Source organism: Sphaerodactylus townsendi, linkage group LG01, assembly GCF_021028975.2.
Source record: "Sphaerodactylus townsendi isolate TG3544 linkage group LG01, MPM_Stown_v2.3, whole genome shotgun sequence".
NCBI lineage: Eukaryota > Metazoa > Chordata > Lepidosauria > Squamata > Sphaerodactylidae > Sphaerodactylus > Sphaerodactylus townsendi.
Window position 1 is genome coordinate 191,995,510 of NC_059425.1, and position 20,193 is coordinate 192,015,702.

Genomic DNA, 20,193 nt, shown 5'->3' on the forward strand with positions numbered 1-20,193 from the left:
TTGGGCAGGGAGGTTGCTTTAGTAACCTCTTCTAGAGAAGTGGTGAGAACTGGCTGGATCCCACCTCTGCCCACTCCCCTTCTTGTATTGTGACTCTAAGGGCAGATGAGGACTGGGGGGGGGGAATGAGTGCCTTGAGCTCTGGCAGACTCAAGGTCTCTCCCAGCTGGAACTGCACCTGAGCTGCTCCCATGAGTGACCAGGTGTAGTGGAAGGTGTGGTGGAACAGCCCCACGGACCTTGAATGCCACTCCGTGTAGTCCTCTGGCATGTCCACCAACTGTCCCCAGACTCTGCCTGGTGAGGTGCCACGTTCCCTGACTCACCTGACCCTTGGATGAGTTTCCCCTCTCTCTTTTTCTACAATACTCTGCCACCACCTGAGAAGCCATTATTTCCAGCATCCCTTCCTGCTTTGTGGTTCTAAGGCTCTACCTAGTGCTTCCATCCCCAGTAACCCAGCGTGTGGTTACTAATAGGGATGGCTTACTGCCCTTGCAGACTCCTGAGGAAATGGGAGTTTAGCAACTGATCACCTCCTTTCCCTTGGCAGCCAGTTCAAATAACCGGTTCAAACAGTGGAAGTCTATATGAGACAACCACTAGCATTCTGAATAGCGTAGAATTTATGAGAAGTAAAAAGCCCATGCGCGTATTTGCACACGGCAACTGACTGAGCAAGAAATATAAAAAAGGTAGAGACTTGCAGTGGCTCTGGCTCTTACTCTGTACATGCCCTAGCTGATCTTGTTCCAAGGCAGGCTCTTTAACTTAGAAACCTCAGTTTGCTAACACCTTCCCATTATCTGAAGGCCCTTGTCTAGGCAGGCAGCCCTCCATGTGCTCCACATGGCAATGGCAGCCATCAGGATGGAGCTCAGACCTGAGAGCTCCATCCTCTAGATGTACGCAGCCAAGAGGGATGTGCAAATAAATAAATAAACAAGGTCCACTCCCTCTTCTATGCCAAGTGGTTTTATCTCTTCAGTTTCCCCACCCTTTCATGGGTGAAAGTATCCCTTCCTAAAACCTTCAGTTAGATACGGCCTAGTCTCTGTTATATTTTTAGAGTGCCTTTTCTCTTAACAGTGGCATACGTGGCCCTGCTCTCCCCCTTTCTTCCTCTCAAAACAGAGTGGTGAGGTAGGTTAGGTCAGGAGATAGTTATTGACCCAAGGCCACCCTGTGACTTGAATCCAGGTCTTCCTGCTTGGTCCGTGTCCACCACTTTTAACCACTGTTCCACACTGTCAGTTAATATGTATATATAGGTTACATTGCAATACTTTTTATTCCAATAGCTGGAATTACAGCAGTGGCACAACACTGGAAGAATTGAGGAACTGCAGCACATGCTGGAAGAGCTGAAGGAGCAGGAACGATACCTTCTTGTTCATAAAAATCAGCACAAACTTCCTTCATGTCCTTCAAAAAATTGTGCCACCAACTCAGCACTGCTGCTAATGGAACAGCAGAAACTAGAAAACATCAGAGGACAGTTGCTCGTTGCTGCCACCTTCCTCTCGGAGTTTGCATATAAAAATATGGACAAGTAAGTTTTTTACAAGAGTATTTCTGTCAGGATGGCAGCTATGGGGGTTGGGCTGCCTGGGGAACTGTGCCTTTCAACCGTGCAATGCTTCTGCTACTCTGCCTTTTTCCACAGCTGGCTTATCGAGTAACCTTGGGTGTCTGGAGATGTTGCTGGGGAACTGTCCTGCTGAGGGTTTCACATGGGGGGGGGGGGATGAAAAGTACTATCCGTAATAGCGCTGGTCTGAGAGCTTGAGCTTCAGAACACTCTTCTGTTGCTTTCCTGTCACTTGCAATAAAATCTGGAATTTCTGAAGTCTGGCTGGTTCATTGTCAATGCAGGGGAGTCCTGACAATTTCTAACAAAAACCAACATTCCTATTTCTAATTCAACAATATAGTCTACAAATTTGGGGGAAATGGCAGTTGTGATTTCCTGCTAGTTGGTTGAAACAAAATTAAACAGGATTCCAGTAGGCCTTAGACTCTAAAAAGCCAGAGCAAATTGCATCAATTGTGGGATTGTTTCCACTTTTTTACCTGTTAAAACCAGTTGGCTTCTGCTGGAATAGTTCTGTTGAGGATTGTATTGTAAATGTGTTCATCAGCTCCACATCTGGGATCAATGAAAAATATCAGTTTCCTTTTGGTAAAAATTTAAAGTTTGGATTTTGTGTTTTTGAAATGCAACTTTGTCGGCTGCCTTTTTGGCCAGATATGTTCTGTTTAGCTGGATATGGAAGGTGGTTGGCCAGCATTAAAAACTACACAAATGTGTTTGTACAAAACAAGCTTTGGAGAAGTGGCTGGCCGACTGGCTAAACTTTATTCCATATGGAGTTAGGCGCAAACTACATGGGATGTTGTAATTTTGCTGCACAAGAGCTACAATGAGGCTGCAAGCATGGCTGAGGGGACGGGGCAAAATTCCCATCCCGTGGGCTTTAAAAAAGCCAGAGGAGGGGAGGATCCGGCTGGTGAAATGACACCAGGTGGACAAGTTAATCACTCTCCTATTTGAGGCTTTTCATCATCTAAATGGTGTGTCAAGGACACGTCGCTGGTGTGCAGGTCACTTGGCCCTCTGTCTTAATGGGAAACAACTCAGACTTCATATATACAGAGTTCTAGACCTGTGCAGGAGATAACTGCCTGTTTATTGGGATAAGCAGTTAAAACCATCTGTCTGGTCTGTATTCCATAGAACACTTCTCTGGCCTGCTCCGGAGGACGAAGCTGTTTCAGCCTTGTTGCGTACACTTGAGGACCTGAAAGCAGAATTACTGACTTCTTCCAGACCTCTGGTGAGAGAGTTTGTTTTATTCTGATGAAGTGCTGCAGTGTGTTGCATTTTTATAGAGGAAAAGTAATTTGCCTCTTTCAGTTTTCAGAGGGTGAAGAAGAACTTCTACTGTTTCAAGATTTTACATCTTGCTTATGATTACTACTGTAGACATGTTGCTTGGATCAAAGACACTTTCCATTTCAGTGGCAGCCCAGTCCTTTCACTGAGGAATGCAGCAATATATCCCTGGTACAAGATCTTGTATCCCTGGTACAAGATCTTGCCCCCCACTCCGGGGGGCAGCCTCACTGTGCACTCCTATGCAGAGCTGCTCCAGTGAACCCTGGACTTCCCCTTCACTGGAGCTTGAAGCTCTGGGAGATGACCTTGAATGGCTTCCTGGTAGCCAAGTGCTTCGGAAGCGTGGAGCGTTCTGTTGAATAATCTCTGTGCGTCAGTCATGAGGACAGATTTAGCCCTGTCCCCCCCCGCCCCCCCATCATGTCTCAGGACAGGTCATCTGTTCCATGTAGGTCCCGTGGGATTTTTCTCCCAGAACCTTGGACAACAGAGCAATAGCTTCGCCTTGCAAGATTTGGAGAAGTGATGAATCTAGAGGCTCAGCATGTTTGTTTGCTGCTTGTTCAAGCGAACAGAGAAAGAACATACTGAGTCATGGCTTTTGAGGGGACGTTATTGGCCTTGGAGTATTCTCCTCAGGAGTTTTCATGTCTTAGAAACGTATGTAATGTTTTCCTGTGCAGGGCTATTATCGCTGGGTCGGAATGTCCTCCAAACAGATGTAGTGGCTTCTTTTGCTGCTTCCTCTTTTACGCGTGAATGATAATGGAAAAGTGGACCGACTTTAAATTTCTTTTCTGCTTTAAAGTTCGGTTCTGTGGAAGAGCAGGCAGTCCATGGTCTGTGGGCTATAAATTTCAGCTGGGATGGCCCAGTGTTATCTTTTGGACATGTTAGAAGATAATCCCTAGCTCATGAGTGCTTTTTGCCTGTTGCAGGTCATCTGTCGCTGCTGCATTTGCTTTTCTATTGTAGGGGTCTGCAACCTGTGGCTCCATGCGGCTCTTTCGTCCTTGCACTGTGGCTCCACGTGGCTTGGATCCTCTGAGCCTCCTCCGGAGAGTTGCCCAAGGGTTAATGGGAAAGAATCCCCATTCCTAGAGAGGCACAGCCCGAGAAGGCTATCCCAAGTCACTTCCAGCTTCCCTGTCCCAGCTGCCTGGTTGGCTGATGCCGGTGATGACGGCACGGGGTGGGGGCGGAGTACCGCTGGTGGATTCTCTTGAACAGATGAACGGCGAAGGGTGGGAAACGGGAGGGAGTTGCAGGAGTACAGATTTTCAGCGCAATCCTAACCTCAGTCCGCCCGCCTTCAATGGGGGGTCAGGAGTCGACCCTGCTTTGGGTGGCCTCATTCCCCCCTCCCCCAGGTCCTTCTTGGGGGGTGGGACCACATGGGGGACCCCAGCAGCACCACCTTTGGTTGCAGACTTCCCAGCAGCCCCGCTGAGCTCCAGGGGCTTTCCTGGCGGATGGCAGCCTAGCTGAGTCCTGGTGAGAAATATGATGTCAGGTTTTAAAGGAGTTAGTACCTGCAGCCCTGCAAGGTTGCACTCGTCGGGGCTGTTTGATGGGGAGGCGGGGGTGGGTGGGAATTGTTTTCTTCTGCATTGCCAAGGAGGGCAGGAACGCTTGGGGGAAAGCCTTGCATGTGGATCTTGGAAGGTTTACTTCAGAGTAAGCCAGTGGAGGGTAAGCTTGTAGATCGTGGAAGGGAGGAAGGCCAGGATCATCCTCAGCCATGGTTGTCACAGGTTGCCAACTCCCAGCGGGCAAATCCCAGGACATTTGGGGGTAGATTCTCAGAAGTTGTGGCTTTGGGGACCAGGGCGGGGGCCATGCTCAGTCATGAATATGGCTGCCGAGTCCACCCTCCATGGCAGACATTTTCTCGGGGGGGCGGGGGGAGTTCAGCCCTCCCCTGGAAGTTGACAACCCCATTAAAGGCACCAATTTTGATCCACCATCCAAGTGGAATTTGAGGGGGTTCTTTTCGGGGGGGGGGGCATAATCAGTGTCTTTCAACACAAGAAAAGAGAAATGTGTGAAACGGGGGTTCTATTGCTGGTCATTTGAATCATGTACAAAACAACAGAATTTTTACCCACCCACCCCGCCCTTTTGCTTTGATGGGTAAAAATGGGCCCCAAAGAAGGGAACTTCTCCCTGCATGAGAATATATACAAGTCAAATAGATGTCAAATAGTATTTGCGGCTCCAAGTGTTTTCTTTTCCGTGGAAAACGGGTCCAAATGGCTCTTTGGGTGTTAAAGGTTGCCGACCCCTGTTTTAGTGCATTGTTTGTTCTCCAATTGAAATCATACTTGAAAACCGGGAAGAGTCTCCTCTTTCTAGATGGGATCTTAGTTTTGCTCTGCTGGCCTTCTAGCTGAAGAGGGTGTGATGTTTTGCTGCTTGCTTGTCTATATAGATAACAGAAATCCAACTTTCCAGTTTGCCCTCTAGCTGATTTGCAGCTAGAGGGCTTTATTGGCCTTGATTTCGTACTAGCAGGCTGTTGAATGGCTGTTGTAATGTACTTTAAGCAATCTTAGCAAATTATTGTTTGAATGTTTTGTTAGGTCACATCTACATCTATTATGAATTCTATTCAAGACTTGGAAAGAGTTGCATGGCCACCAGAAAGAGCTGTTTCTCAGAACAGCGTGAAAGCATCAGAATATGAAATAACAAAAACTATTTCTGTGTCTGAAAATAAGTCAACCGCGGGTTCTTCCAACCTAAAGGTATTTTTTTTCTGAGTATCATTTGTACGCTGGAAATGTATTTTCCATTTTTAGGGACAAGAGGTTATGGGACTTCATTTAGCTGTCCTGTGGCAGTCAGGGAGAAGAAGAGGCGGAGGAGGAGGAGTTTGAATTTATACCCCACTTTTCTCAACTGTAAGGATACTCAAGGTGGCTTACAAGCTCCTTACAAGGTAGAGCTGGGGGAGAACCGTGACTGACCCAAAGTCACCCAGCAGGAATGTAGGACTGAGGAAACACATCTGGTTCACCAGATAAGCCTCTGCCACACAGGTGGAGGAGTGGGGTATCACACCCAGTTCTCCAGATTAGAATCCGCCTGCTCTTGACCACGACCCCACGCTGGCTCTGGAGGAAAAAACGTCGGGTCTGGCCACGGAGGCTTCTTGCCATTGCACGAGGGCTTCCTGCAGTACTTTTCCTCAACCCCCCTCCACAGTCCTGTCTGCTGGTATCCCAGGTACCTGAATCTGAATTAATTGGGTTAAAGAATGAAATAATTGTGGATTTGCAATACAAAAAAGAAACCCCTTCCATAAATTGCTAGCTATAAGCAAAAATCTGGCTTTTCTGTTTGGTTGTTTCAGCTTCAGAAGTTATACAGGAAATATTTGCGAGCTGAAAGCTTTAGGAAAGCTCTCATTTATCAGAAAAAATACCTTCTGCTTCTCCTGGGTGGATTCCAAGAATGTGAGCAAGCAACGTTATCCCTCATAGCACGTATGGGCATCTTCCCCTCCCCTCCAGACCTGCAGGTCTCTGAATCACGGAGCCGTCCTTTTACGAAGTTCAGATCTGTCGTTAGAGTGGTCATTGCAATTTCAAGGTAAATAGCCTTTTAATACTGCATTGCTGTCACCAGATTATTTCCTGTTGTTAAATTTCACAATAGTTCTTGATCTCTCTGTGCTTGTTTTTTCTAAGGAAGGGTTTAAAAATTCTATAAATCTTATTGAACCAAGAATGTTGAAATGTTTAATGAAGCTCGAAACTGTATTCTTTTGCTTTATTGTTCCATGCTGTCCCAAAGGGACTTGCAGTGACTACGTGATTCTTGGGCATTCAAGATAAGCAATTTAGGTTGCACTTCCAAAAACACCCCAGATCCTCAGTCCATTATGGCATTTCATGCTAACTATTTTACAGTTGTTATAGTCTGCCTTTCTAAGAAAGAATCACAGTGGATATCTAAGCTATGTTGCATATTCCTTTGACTCTCTCTTCTCCCAACCAGGTTGAAGTTTCTGGTGAAAAAATGGCATAAGGTCAGTAGGAAGGAGTTGGTATCGGAAACCTATTTGCATAGGATGGGACACAACACATGTAAGCGTTTCTTCTGTGTGGTATAGTATTCTGGGGATGTGTCTGCAAACTTTCCCTTGATATATGAGAACCAGATTGAGTAGTGAAGTCATGAGAAACATCCTTATTTGTGTTATCCTTTTCCTCCCAGATACATAGTGTGGATTTTAGTGTACCACACGCATGCATGATTTCAGCCTCTCCCCGGGAATACCTGGCTCCCGAAACCTTTAGATGTCAGGTGAAACCAGCCCCTTATTTATTTTTTCTAGAGAACAAAAATCAAAGGGGGATGTTTTCATTGGCTCGAAGCAACACCCTGCCACCTGCTGTCTTAGAGGGCAGATTCAAGAAAATCCCCTATGAACAGAGGCTCTTCCAGTTGCTCACTGGAAGAAGTTGATGGGCTAGAACACGAGTTGCTTACGGGCCCTCTATGTGACAGGCGTAGAGAAGAAGTCCTGGGGCCTAACTTGACTGAATGGGCTGGAAAAGAGAATAAATGGAAACTGAACTATTTGCTGTTGGGTACCACATGCAGTCAGAAATGTCTCCCTACTGGGAAAATAAGACTGCAGCCACTGACACCCAAGAAGAAATGTTGCTCGTGTGGATGCTGGTGCGAAAAGCAGGGCATTGAAAGCAGACAGGGCACCCAGGACGTGGCGAGGGCCCCTCTGCAGTGCAGGGCTTTTTCGTATGGAGCAGACTCGAAAGGGGTCTCACGTTAGGTCTAACTGACAAGCTGTGAAGGCAAGAGGTGGGGCAGCTGCCACTGATCTTTGTATCAGTCCTTTCCATTTGTGCTTTGTTATTACCTGTAGATCAAAGGATTTATTTTTTATTCATTCATTCATTCAGTTTCCTATGCTGGCCACCCCCAAAGGGCTCTGGGTAGTGTGCAATACATAATAAGTTCAGTAACATAAAACCATTTAAAATATCATAAAACAATTAAAAATGCATAAATAGATGTGAGAGAGTTGCCATAAACGTGTTCCTCTGATTGTGCTGCTTCAGTCCTTGCAAGCGTCCTGTGTGGCTGTGGGGAAGGGGAAAGGCCGACACAACCCCTCTCTGGCCCACGTCAGTCCGTTTATTGGGCTTCCTCCATCGCTCAGTGGCTGTGCTGGCCAAAATACAGTGAGAGCGTTTTTCTGGGTTGCTTGTCAGGGCCTGCCTCTGCAGGATGGGGCTCCTGCGTCACCTCTTGCGCAGGGAGAGCCCTGGCTGCTGAGGGGGGGAGAGGGGGAGGGGCTGGAGCTTCTCTCCAGCTCCGGCCCCTCCTCCTGGGCTCAAGAATGGGGATGCTGGAAGGGCCTTCAAGTTGTAGCCGACAACCCTGCAGGGTTTTCAAGGCAAGAGACAGGCATCCTTTTTAAAGCTGTGCAGGCACGCACCCGTCTCTCTTTTCCCTGCTATGCTCTGCCTTCTGCTGTGTTGGTGGTCTTCCACAGTGGTGAAGGGAGGAGAGCTGTCCCTGCCTCTGTCATGTGACCTTTCGGGTGGGAAACCGCACCACTCTTGGCTGGGGGTGTGTTTGTGTGTCACGCTCTGAAACTTCTAGAAGCTGTCTAGTCAGTTCTCCGCAGCCAGCCTGTGCAGCCCCTTGTACCTGCACTTGATGAAGAACAGTTACCAGGAAGTGCACCTTCGTTTTCTGGCCCCACTTTTGTCTGCTTGTCTGGCACACATCTGCCAAAGCTCTTGAGTCGAATTCAGAAGTAAACAGGGGTTAAAACAGTGTGTGACACATTCAATCCAGATCCCAAAGGCAAAGCAGAGGCCCTCGAGCAACGGCAGCTTTTCCCGGGTGATGATATGGAGCCTCCTGGAACTCGAGACACTGGATGCGGCAACAGGAACGGCCTCGTGAGAACTGGGAACGGCTCTCCTAAAACACCACCTCAAATGAATGTCCAGTTAGTATAGATTTTGTTCTGTTTGTTTCATTGGGACACTTTTCCTAAAGCATGTACCAGTCAGAGTGACTGTCTAAAATAAAACATGTCTTTTCATGTGTTTCTGTGAACATTAGATGAGGGCTGCTGGGATCAGCCCAAAGGTCGATGTAGTCCGTGGGGCTGACCAGCAACAAGCAGGGAATCAATCCCTTGTCACAACCTCAGCCTTGTCAAATAAGTGAATCAGTTCCTTGAAAGCAGAATTCGTATTTATTGATTGCAAGCACAGAAAAGCTGTTGACTTATAGTCAGAACTGAGTACATTAGAAAAGACAAAGCATGGTATCCCCCAGCATAAATACCTCATGCCCCCGACCCCCTCTTCCCGTCCCTGTGGTGAGGAAGTTCAGTCACACACACACACGCACACATTCCTTAGATGGTGAGAACTTGGGAAGAAACCACCCAGTCCCAACCCCACCCCCACCCCTCTTCCTCCAGCTGCAGAAGCCGGATAAGGGCAGACTGGCACAGGGAGGAATGAAATACAAGCAATCCTGCAGGCTGTTTAAGCACTCTGCAAAAAGAAATATGGCTGGACATTAGGGGGTCATGACATCTCTCCCCCTGCTATTCCCGGACTTCCCCCCTTACAACTGGTATTCCGTTCCCTTTAGCCATCAGGGCTAATAGCTATTGAGAAACACATTCTCTGTGAATTTGTCTAATTCCTTTTAAAGGTAGTGGCTGTCGTCATATTCTGTGGTGCTAGATTCAATAAGTGCCGTGTTTCCCCGAAAATAAGACAGTGTCTTATATTAATTTTTGCCCCCAAAGATGCGCTATGTCGTGTTTTCAGGGGATGTCTTATTTTTCCGCTGCACAGCTGCATGCTCTGGTGTTCTGTTCGACGGGCATGCTTCCAAACAAAAACTTTGCTACGGCTTTCTTTCAGGGGATGTTTTATATTTAGCACTTCAGCAAAACCTCTACTAAGTCTTATTCTCAGGGGATGTCTTATTTTCAGAGAAACGGGGTATGTGTTGAGTGAAGAAGTACTTCTCTCTGTGCCACCAAGTCAGAGGTGTCTTTTGGCAGCAGGCGTTTTCAAGGCAAGAGGTGGTCAGAGGTGGTTGGCTGGAGCCTGCCTGTGCTTGGGCTAAGAGAGCTCTGATGGAACAGTGACAGGCCCAAGGTCACACAGCAAGCTTCATGTGCACGAGCAGGGAATCAAACCTGGTTCTATACCACGCTGGTTCTTTATTCAGATTCTCTGCAGTTTGTCCAGAACCATGAATAATTTTATGAAGATGTTTTCCTTTTTAGTCATCTGTGTTCCAAGCTAAAAAGCCCTTCATCTGTGAAACCAGGTGGTCAGAGAGGGCTATTAGCTTTAGAGAGGAGATCACCTGTTATCACTGTGGTCAAATTTAAAAGGGCCCATGGAGGAAGACAAGAGTCAAGCCACAAGTTTCTGCTTTGGGTAGGATGTGAGGAGATGGAAGCAGGGCGTTTACTATATGAACAAGTTATAAAATTTGTGCCTATTACAACCCTTTCAAAAATACTTGCAAGTATTAGTGGTTGTATCTTATTTGCTGTAAACTGGCCATTTGCTCAGTTTTGGACGTTGTAGTTTTAGATTATAGCGGTATCTTCAGAAGTCTTTCTTTTCATGCCTGTTCAGTGTTCCCGGCTAATTTTGCTTATTTGCACCCTGGAATTTGTGAGTCTAGAGCAGGCGTTGCTGAGGGAGTGAGAGGGGAACGTTGTGAATTTCCTGTCTTGTGTCGGGGGTTGGACTTAGATGACTCTTGAGGCCCTTTCCAGCCCTGTGTTTCTATTCTAATTTGTTTGTTTTGATATCCTACAGGTTCACTCGCTGCTGTTCTCAAGCCTCATCTAAGGATCCTGAACATTCATTAGCTGAATACATTTCTCATTTGGAGGCCATTCAACAAAGGCTAGGAATGCTCCTGCCAGGTAACATGAATATATTCCGAAGAAGCTGGAGTTTGGTTTTTTGTCTTAGGCCGTTTTCGCGTGGCCAAATAACAGTGCCCTAGGGATAGAAAAAACGCTGTCCCTAGGGTGCTGTTCCTGGCTGCCCCCAAGCGGCATCTTCTTTTGAAAAGCGGCATCTTCTCACTGGCGCGGTGCAAACAGCACTGGTGGGAAGACGCCGCTTTTCCCATCCCCTCCACTCACCTTCCCGTCCAGTGCTGCTCTGGAGGGACACGCCCACGCTGCCCTCCGACCCCTGGAGGTTGGAGGGCAGCGTGGGCATGTCCCTCCAGAGCAGCGCTGGCCAGGAAGGTGAGTGGAGGGGGCTGACCCAGAGGCCGCTCAGGCTGGGGAGCAAGTTGGGGCCGCTCGCACGATAGCGTGCAAACAGCCTCCGAGCCTCCACTGGCACAATTCATGCCAGTGGAGCTGTGTTTCCGCCACCGTGCAGGAACAGCCTTAGATCCTGACTCGCTCTCCTGGCTGGATGTGAAGTTTGTCTCTGCTCAGTCTGTGGATTTCTTTCCATTGTCTTTTCATGGGTCTTAAAATACATGAATTGAGGTGGTCTATCATATTTTTAAGAGAGAACTAAAAATGTGAGTTTTATAAATTTAACAGTGCAGTCCTGGGCAGACAGACCCTCTTCCAATGACGCCACTGACTTCAAAAGACTCGGAGAAGGAAGGTGTCCGTCTGTTAAGATCTGTTGCAGTGCGAACATGTTCTCTATATCAGATCATCTAAAATATTATGTGGAGACGGGAAATTTGCTTTATTGTCAGTATAAATGGCTAACATAGTTAAAAGAATCCAAATATTCCTGCTGTTTGCATTCTGTTCTCAGCTTCCAGATGTAACTGTTTACTGAACTGGACTGCATTTCTTTACAAGCCAGCATCTTGAAAGAGCCAGCAGAGAATATATGTGGCATGTCCTAATAGTGGAATGATTTAAATCAGCCCAAACAGAAAACTTGATTTAAATCACTAATTCAGGTTCGGCCATTTTTTCCTTGGTGTGATTTAGAAGCATGATCTGCACACTGCTCTCCGTGGCTTGGACCCGTTTGGGTTAGATTGCTGTGATGTGCTCTAGGTGGTGCCGCTGTTGAAAAGTGTTCCCAAACTTCCATTGGTCTAACATGCCACAGCCAGTATATTGTCCACGTGGGCTGCAGGGATCTTTCCCTGCGGGTGCTGGAAAAACTGTGCTAACTGGCCCATTCGTTCTTGAGCACAGTTCAGAGTGCTGCTATCATGGCCCTAACAGCTTGAGACCAGGGAACAGGAAGGAGGCCCCGCCTCCTCCTCCTAGGCAGTCCAGCCCTCCAGTCAAGATCTTCTCAAAAGAGGTTGTCTGGGCCCCCACGTGGAAAGGTGAGCCAGGTGGTGACTGAAGGTAGACAGTACAATCACAGATAGTTGCCTTGCTTAGTTGTACCTTATTACTGTGGGTGGGGGGCGGGGGGGAGAACAGACATAGCATAACTGAAATACTGAAAACATTAAAAAAATTAGTTAAAGTTTTGAAAATCTAAAAATCTAATGCTTTGCTCCTCAATGCTATCCATCCTGCATTGAATCAATCTTACATCCTTAGTGAAATTGAACTATTAGATGATGATACTAACTTGAATTTGTATCCTTTTGGGGCAATCTCCAGAACCAGAGAGGCTGTAAGTGTGTCCCGAGTCCGCCCTGGGTCTTCCTGGAACTGCAGACACTTGAGGCCGCTCCTTTCTCTGCCAGCGAGTGACCGACTCACACCATCCTCGCGCCTGAAAGCACAGTTGAATAAAATGTTCTGAATATCTGTGTGATAGTTTTGCATCAGAGTTTTAACAAATGTTTTCTATACCTAAATGTTTTTATACTTCGGGAGTAGTGACTGCTCTGTTCAAAAGCAGTGCTTCAAAATTTTATTTGAAATAACAAGGGGATAACTTAAGACAAGCCTGTCTTGCTGTCTCATAAATGTCCACTTATTTTTTCACCGAATAATTCATTTTCTTTTTACTAAAGAATTCATAAACAGTTATTAAAAGACTTGTAAAATTTTATTTAGTTCTATGGTTTCTTTGTTAATTTTGTTATATAGTTACTGCTTTGCTTGTAAAAAATCACCAGGTTAGCTAAATAAAGTTCCTTCAGCCTCTATCCTGCCTCTCAGAAAATAGCCTCAGTTATCTACCGTATATACTCACGTATAAGCCGACCCGTATATAAGCCGAGGCACCCAATTTTACCTCAAAAAACTGGGACATTTTATTGACTCGCGTATAAGCCGAGGGTGGGAAAGATCCATCAGGAGGCAGGGTGCTGAGCCGGCAAAGGAGCCACAGCTGGAGGAAAGGAGTGCCCCAGAAACCTTTGGGAGGCTTTTTAAGTAGGGGCGAGGCGGCCGCGCACGGGTCTGGGGAGAGGGAAAGTGGCTGAAGGCAGGAGAAAGCGAAGCAGAGAATGCCTTGTCCCCCTCACTAACTCACGCTTTCTTTCTTGCAGGCTCTAAGTTTAAGGCGTGGTTTCAGGGAAGCTGCCAGCTTTCTTTCTTGCAGGCTCTAAGTCAGGGGTCTTCAAACTGTGGCCCTCCAGATGTTCATAGACTACAATTCCCATGAGTCCTACCACTTGGCCATGCTGGCAGGGGCTGATGGGAATTGTAGTCCATGAACATCTGGAGGGCCATAGTTTGAAGACCCCTGCTCTAAGTCTACAGGGAAGCTGCCGCTCGGGGCAGCCTATTCTATGGTTTTCTTAAAAGGGCAATGCAGCATTGCCAGAATTGGTTGTAAAATTGGTTGTAAACGAGCCTAATTGTCTCGTCGAGAGGGCAACACAAAAACACATGTCTGAGCACTTCTACACAGTTCATGGAGCACAGGCAAAATGTCAACCGTCTCCCTTGCAACAAAGCCGGTGGTAATCCGTTACAACTCACACAGGTGAAGGCTCGGCCCTTATTGGGCTCTGTTAGTTGGGTTAAATACTTTGCCATACAAACTCCCTTTGGGTGGATTCCAAAGGCGAGAAGCGAACAGAACTTGCTTCTCTAGTTCAATTCTGACGCTCTTGGTCGATCAGTCCCATGTTCAAGCTCTGAAGGATTTTATTCGTTGGTCACATTGCCAAAGCCTCAAACGACCAACCTGGAGTAAGTCTTGTAGCCTCTGTGCATGCCCACCACTCAGATCTTTAGAGGGCAAGGGAAGCTTCGTACATTAAACTTCTGACTGAAGCATTCATGGAGCCCAAACCATGCCCTGCTTTCAAGAAGATGCTGACCAGTTTCCAAACACAAAGCAGCATACAGCACACAGTGTGTGTGTATTGGGGGGGGGGGGGACTGGCTAGTATCTTGTATAAGAAGCCAGATTGAACCCACTCAGCTGAGCAGTTCCTGGCTCCTATCCATAATGGTACCCCGTGAAGCAGTTGCTGGGCCACCTTGGCATTGAAAACTTTGATGGCCGCTCTTCGTAACTCTCGGTCCCTCAACAGGTGAAGCTAACACTCAAGTCCTGATTATTGGGGAGGTCCGGATGGGATCCCTGGTGAGGTATTCTTGGAACACACTGACTGGTGGGCCCCTATTTTAGTCAAGCTGTTCTCCTTCATTGACCAGTATGGAATAATTCCCGAAACTTGGCTCTCATCAATTATTGTGCCAATCCATAAGAAAGGACCAACAAACAGACCAGAGAACTTCAGACCTATTAGCTTATTATCAACTTTATTATCAAGCTTATTATCTTGAGAGCAAACTAATGACATGGCAAAATAAAAACAGGATTATAGGTCCAGAACAGTGAGTGAGTGAGTGATTTAGAGCCAGGAAATCTACAATTGACCACTGTCTCACCTCCCAAGGACAGATCACACACTCACCACATCCTGACACATAGGCAACTTCTTTGTTCGATATGACCTGAGGTCAGTAATACATTATGAGGAAGATGGTCATTCATTGTGTCTGACACAGTTTCCAGTGATGCTTTGTCCTTGTAACTCAATATGATAAATTGCCAAAGTTGGCAGCTGTGTTTAAGACTTGGATTGCAAATGGAGGCTGAGATCACAGCCACTGTGAGACGGCTTTGTCTGGACAAAAAGTCTCACTGTGTAACAGTGGCTGACAGTCACTCACTCATCCTTTCCCCCCGGTCTGCAGGTGCACAGACTGTAGAGCACTGCTGAGTGCTTTCAAAGTATTTTAGTGCATTGGTGGTGGTAGCCATTTTGCATAAAGTTGCACGACACCCTCTCAAAGTGCAGTTGATACAGCAGCAGATGGTGGTTTTCTTGGCACTACAGAGTTAGAGACAGGTAGATACACAATGCAACAATCACAGCACATTTTTCTATTTAGGAACAACGTGTCAAAAATGGTGAGTTAATGGGACCTGACCTCAACAAGGATGAAGGAAACAATATGTATATATTATGTATAGTTTTGAGTTTGACATAGATGTTAGTGCAAAGCCTGAAGTTGCTGGATTCCAGGAGTAAAATTTATAGAGAATTTATTTCAGGCAGCAAAATGTACTAATGGAAAAAAGAGTATTTTACTAGGATAATGATTTTAGCTGGCAATTAATCTGGCTGAAATGAATATGATTCATTTTCAGAAGAAGAAGAAGAGTTTGGATTTAGAGCTTGGATTGAGTCTCCTGTAGGAGACTCAAAGGGGCTGACAATCTCCTTGCCCTTCCCCCCTCACAACACCCTGTGAGGTAGGTGGGGCTGAGAGAGCTCCAAAGAACTGTGACTAGCCCAAGGTCACCCAGCTGGCGTGTGTGGGAGTGCACAAGCTAATCCAGTTCACTAGATAAGCCTCCACAGCTCAAGTGACAGAGCGGAGAATCAAACCTGGTTCTTCCAGATTAGAGTACACCTGCTCTTAACCACTATGCTGCTCCTGGAAGGAGGGGCTGTTGGGATTGTTACACCAGAGGAGCATGGAAGTGGTCTGCTTATTAAAACAGCAGACATGAAATGAGTTTTAATTCCTAAGTCGGGAAATGGGCATTCTGCTTTCTAGCATTATCTATAAAAAAAAGATGGTGCAGCTGCTGGGGACAAAGGAGAGGTGATTCGTTTCCCCCCAGTGGGGCTTGTTTTGGATGCCGTCTCTTCAGCTTCACTGCCGGAAAAAACCTTTTTAGAAGTTCAGCAATTCTTGCAGACAGCACTTTGATGCTTATTTGTCAGGTTATTCATGTTTGCAAATCATTGTCCTCAAACTAGCTTGTAACCAACATTCCACAACTGCAAGAAAACCTAAAGATTCACATCCCTTATCCCAAATTTTATTGCAAAATTGAATTCAGAGGCTGAGGGGCAAATGGAAAACGTCAGCACATAGTCATTCATAAGTGTCAGGGGGTGAGATGTATTGAGATGTATCCCTAATTCAGTGTAGCTGCCTAAAACAATAAATCAGTGCTGTTGGAAAGATATATGTAACTAGCCTGCTACATATATCCACTGCCATCTGTACAGTCTTTTCTTGATCTTTATGGCTTCACATGCTTTGTAGGAAACTAGGGTTCCCCTGGTACCTCTGTCCCATGAGAAAAGAATTACATTCCTTATCTCGTGGAGCAGGAAGCCAGGTGGCTCTCTCTTGCTGTCTGCTGTCGACCTTGGGGTGTCGTAGCTCCAAAAAGCTATTTTTTCACAACGGGGGGGGGGGGGCTTTCAGCGGGGGAAAAAGGGGACTGTGAAGGCCGGTTCTGTCACTGCTTCTATACTCTTCAATAAACGCTATGGATCAATACTTCAGAGTCTGTTTATTGGCTTAAAGTTCTGAGTCCTAATGTTACTCATGGATTCCCAGAAATCCATTCAGTATGGAATATGCCTGACTGAGCTTCAAGATAAAGTTATGCTTGTGTGAATAAAGAATGTGTAAAGTTTATGATTCCCCTTTAACTGTTTCTTGCCCCCTTTAGAATAAGGATTGTGTTAACTCTTAAATATAAACCCCTGCATGTAACCTAGAAAAAGCTTTCATCCCATTTCTATGATGTGTGGTATAGCTTGAAGGGGATTTAGTTATGTTGTAGATTCCTTGATATTACACTGATATTGCTTTGCTTGTTACCCATGTGTGTATGTAGTGAAAAAAAAATGTATTACTGGTGTTATGTCTCCCCAATATACAAGCATGTTGTTATAAGGTTAAGAGATTCTGTAGAGTTACATTAAGTAATAGACAAGAAGAGAAATGGATTAGAAATGTTCCTTTTACTTTATTGTATTGATAGAATAAGCCTCTTGGGATATTAATAGTTTTATTTTAGCTAATATTAAGGTCACAAGGAAGTAAATGCAAAGTAAGACGACTCCCTCTTATGATCAGATAAGTTTGTCAACCTCAACAAAAGACCTTTTGGACTCACAAGTGATGGTATTAAGGTGTGCCTTGGCCGTTTGGAGGATGTCACCCTACTTCCCATTGGACTATTTGCCAGGAGGAGAAGGGGAGCGGGACACACAGATCCGGGCCAGGACGGCTCTTCCCCCTCGCCGCTTCCCGTCCTCTCCTCCTCCGCAGAGTCCAGGGGCGCCCTTTGCAAGGTCTGGCTGCCTGGGAAGCGAAGCAGACCCGAGAAGTGATCCGAGGACCCTCCCCGCCCATGCCTAGCAGTGCTGTCCTCAGCAGTCCCCTCCTCCTGCCACCCCGGACGAGGGGCGGGGTCTGTGGCGGGAGAAACCGTCTCTTTGAACCTGCAGCAGGACACCCCAGAGGCGCTTTTCCGTGGCCCCAGGGAGGGAGGGGGTGAGCGGGGCAACAGTGGGAGGGAAAACACTGTCCGCAAAAGGCACATCATTGTGACCACTTGGAAAGGAAAAGGCAACGGACTCAGCCCACAGGATCCCAGGTAGAAGCAGCCAGCCAGCCTTCCTCCCGCCCTCCTCCTCCTCCTCCTCCTCCTCCTGCGGACTGAGCCAAGGGGCGGACACGATCAGCCCCCCGCCCGCCTCCCTTTCCCGAGACCAGAACTGCCCCCCCAGCAGCTGCCCCCTCCTCCTGCCCCCCTGCAAGCGACGGGCCCACCGCCCCGCAGCACCAACCAGCCCAGCGCTCCTCCACTGCCCGCCCCTCCCCGCCCCCCAGGGCCAGCCAGGGAGGGAGGGAGGGCGGCCAGAGTCCCCCCAGCGACCACCACGAACCTCCAGCAGCAGCAGCAGCAGCAGCAGCCCCTGCCCAAGGGCCCCCCTCCTCTCCCCCCCTTTGGCTTCAGGTGGAGGCCAAGCCCCGCCTCCGTGGGAGGCCTTCCCCCTCCGCACCTTTACAGAACGGCATCGCCGGCAGCAGCCCCTTCCCCCGGAGAACAGGGGGGCTGCTTGGGAGTCTGGACTCTGGGACGGCACCCCCCCACCCCCCCACCCCCACCCCCCCAGATCCCCCTCTGAAGCACGCTGCTTTTCATCCCCCAACTTCCGCACACCTGCCCTGGCTGCCCCCTCCCCTCGTCCTGATGGATCGCAGTGGTCGGGAGAGCAGACCCCTTTCCCGCCCCCCCCCCCGCCCCCCCCACGGCACCCTGACCTGCTATGGGTAGAACGGCCATTGCCGCCATCCTAACAGCTGTAGCCATAGGTATAGCGATCGTTATAGCGATCGGTATAGCGATCGTTATATCGATCGGTATGGCGATCGCTATAGCGATCGGTATAAAGGCAATGGACTTTCTAAGGAGGGCCGGCTGATTCTGGGGCACATTTCTGGGATGTTCCGGCTGCAGGGGATGCATTTGGGGACAGATCACCACCAGAATTGCGAGGGATCATCCGGTCACATAGAATTAGACAAGACGTCGTATGAACTGTGCCTTCGCTAGTCTCGCATTTCTGGTTTCGCCCCCACGTAACCCTTCCCTCCTTCTAGCGAAGTCAAGTCTATTGGAAACAAAAGCAACTCAGCATCCCTGCGGACTAATTTTGACTTCGCTGCTTCAGAACCTCTTTGAATATCCCACAGAAACGCAGCCCCAGGTGAACGTCTCCAGCCTCCTGACTGCTGCTTAGGGGAGCTCCTGGAGTTAAAAGGAGCCGCACGGAGCAGAGTTCAGGGACGACAGGAAAGCAACCGGCAGTACTGAGTCTTGCAAATACAGAGACGGTGCGTAGTCGTCGATGGGGCTAGAGTGGCAGGAGGAGAAGGGAAGCGGGGAACGCAGATCCGGGCAGGGGTGTAACGAGGGCAGCCCTGGGCAAACTGTAGCCCTGGGCAAAACCTGAGTTGGATGCCCCCACCCCCATGGGCGGCCACTCCACCACGACCAAATTTCTTTTGGCACCAGGACATTGGTGCCTGCAGGGGGTGCATTTTTAGACATATCAGCACCAACATTTCAGCATATCATCAGGAGACTGTCCTTATGCTACTCCCCAAGTTTGGTGAGGTTTGGCTCAAGGAGTCCAAAGTTATGGACTCCCAAAGGGGGTGCCCCATCCCCCATTGTTTCCAATGGGAGCTAATAGGAGATGGGGGCTACAGTTTTGAGGGTCCATAACTTTGGCCCCCCCTGAACCAAACTGCACCAAACTTGGGGGGTGCCATCATCTCCAGATGATACCCTGAAATTTTGGTGACGATACATCCAAAATGCACCCATGCAGGAAAATCCCAGAAATTTGCCCCAGAATCTTTGTTCTGCATTAAGTTTTCTGCATTGCTGTCAATGGGGGTTGCAGGCCGGGGGGCACATCTCTGAAGGCACAGTCTCCAAACTTTCAGGGTCTCATCAGGAGACTGCCCTAATGATACCCCCCCCAAGTTTGGCTTAGTTTGGTTCATAGGGGGCCAAAGTTATGGACCCTCAAAACTGTAGCCCCCATCTCCTATTAGCTCCCATTGGAAACACAATGGGGAATAGGGCACCCCTTTGGAGTCCATAACTTTGGACTCCCTGAATCAAACCTCACCAAACCTGGGGGGTAGCAAAAGGACAGTCTCCTGATGATACGCTGAAATTTTGGTGCCGCTAGCCTAACAATTGCGCCCCCTGCAGGCCACAAATGGAAAACCACTAAAATACCCAAAAACCAACCCAGCATTTTGAGGCCCCCCACAAGGTGATGCCCTGGGCAGCTGCCCACCTTGCCCAATGGGCATTACGCCAGTGATTTGAACTTTCACTGAAGAGGATCTCAAGACCCTTGGACTATTGAATTTTCCACTTCTAGGATCTCAAGATTCATTGGCAGCCTTTTCTTCTAAGACTTAATCCCATCAGCAAAAACAAAAGACTGTCTTCCTCCGCTTTGTTTCAGATTGTCTGTATTGTGTGGCAGGGGACTGCCCC

General features: G+C 47.8%; 2 protein-coding genes across 7 annotated transcripts in view; one reads left to right on the forward strand and one right to left on the reverse strand.

The window, feature by feature from the left end:
* Positions 1–12,939, forward strand: part of PCNT (pericentrin) — a 95,711-nt gene extending 82,772 nt beyond the window's left edge. For all 5 annotated transcript variants that reach the window (XM_048502490.1, XM_048502482.1, XM_048502477.1 and 2 more), the window contains exons 38-45: positions 1,302–1,552; positions 2,738–2,837; positions 5,482–5,646; positions 6,255–6,493; positions 6,902–6,990; positions 8,735–8,891; positions 10,747–10,856; positions 12,543–12,939. In XM_048502490.1, the coding sequence (XP_048358447.1) occupies positions 1,302–1,552; positions 2,738–2,837; positions 5,482–5,646; positions 6,255–6,493; positions 6,902–6,990; positions 8,735–8,891; positions 10,747–10,856; positions 12,543–12,559 (1,128 nt within the window). In that variant the 3' untranslated portion in view covers positions 12,560–12,939. The remainder of the gene's footprint in view (positions 1–1,301; positions 1,553–2,737; positions 2,838–5,481; positions 5,647–6,254; positions 6,494–6,901; positions 6,991–8,734; positions 8,892–10,746; positions 10,857–12,542) is intronic.
* Positions 1–20,193, reverse strand: part of LG01H21orf58 (linkage group 01 C21orf58 homolog) — a 231,616-nt gene that overhangs the window by 107,579 nt on the left and 103,844 nt on the right. The window lies entirely within an intron of this gene.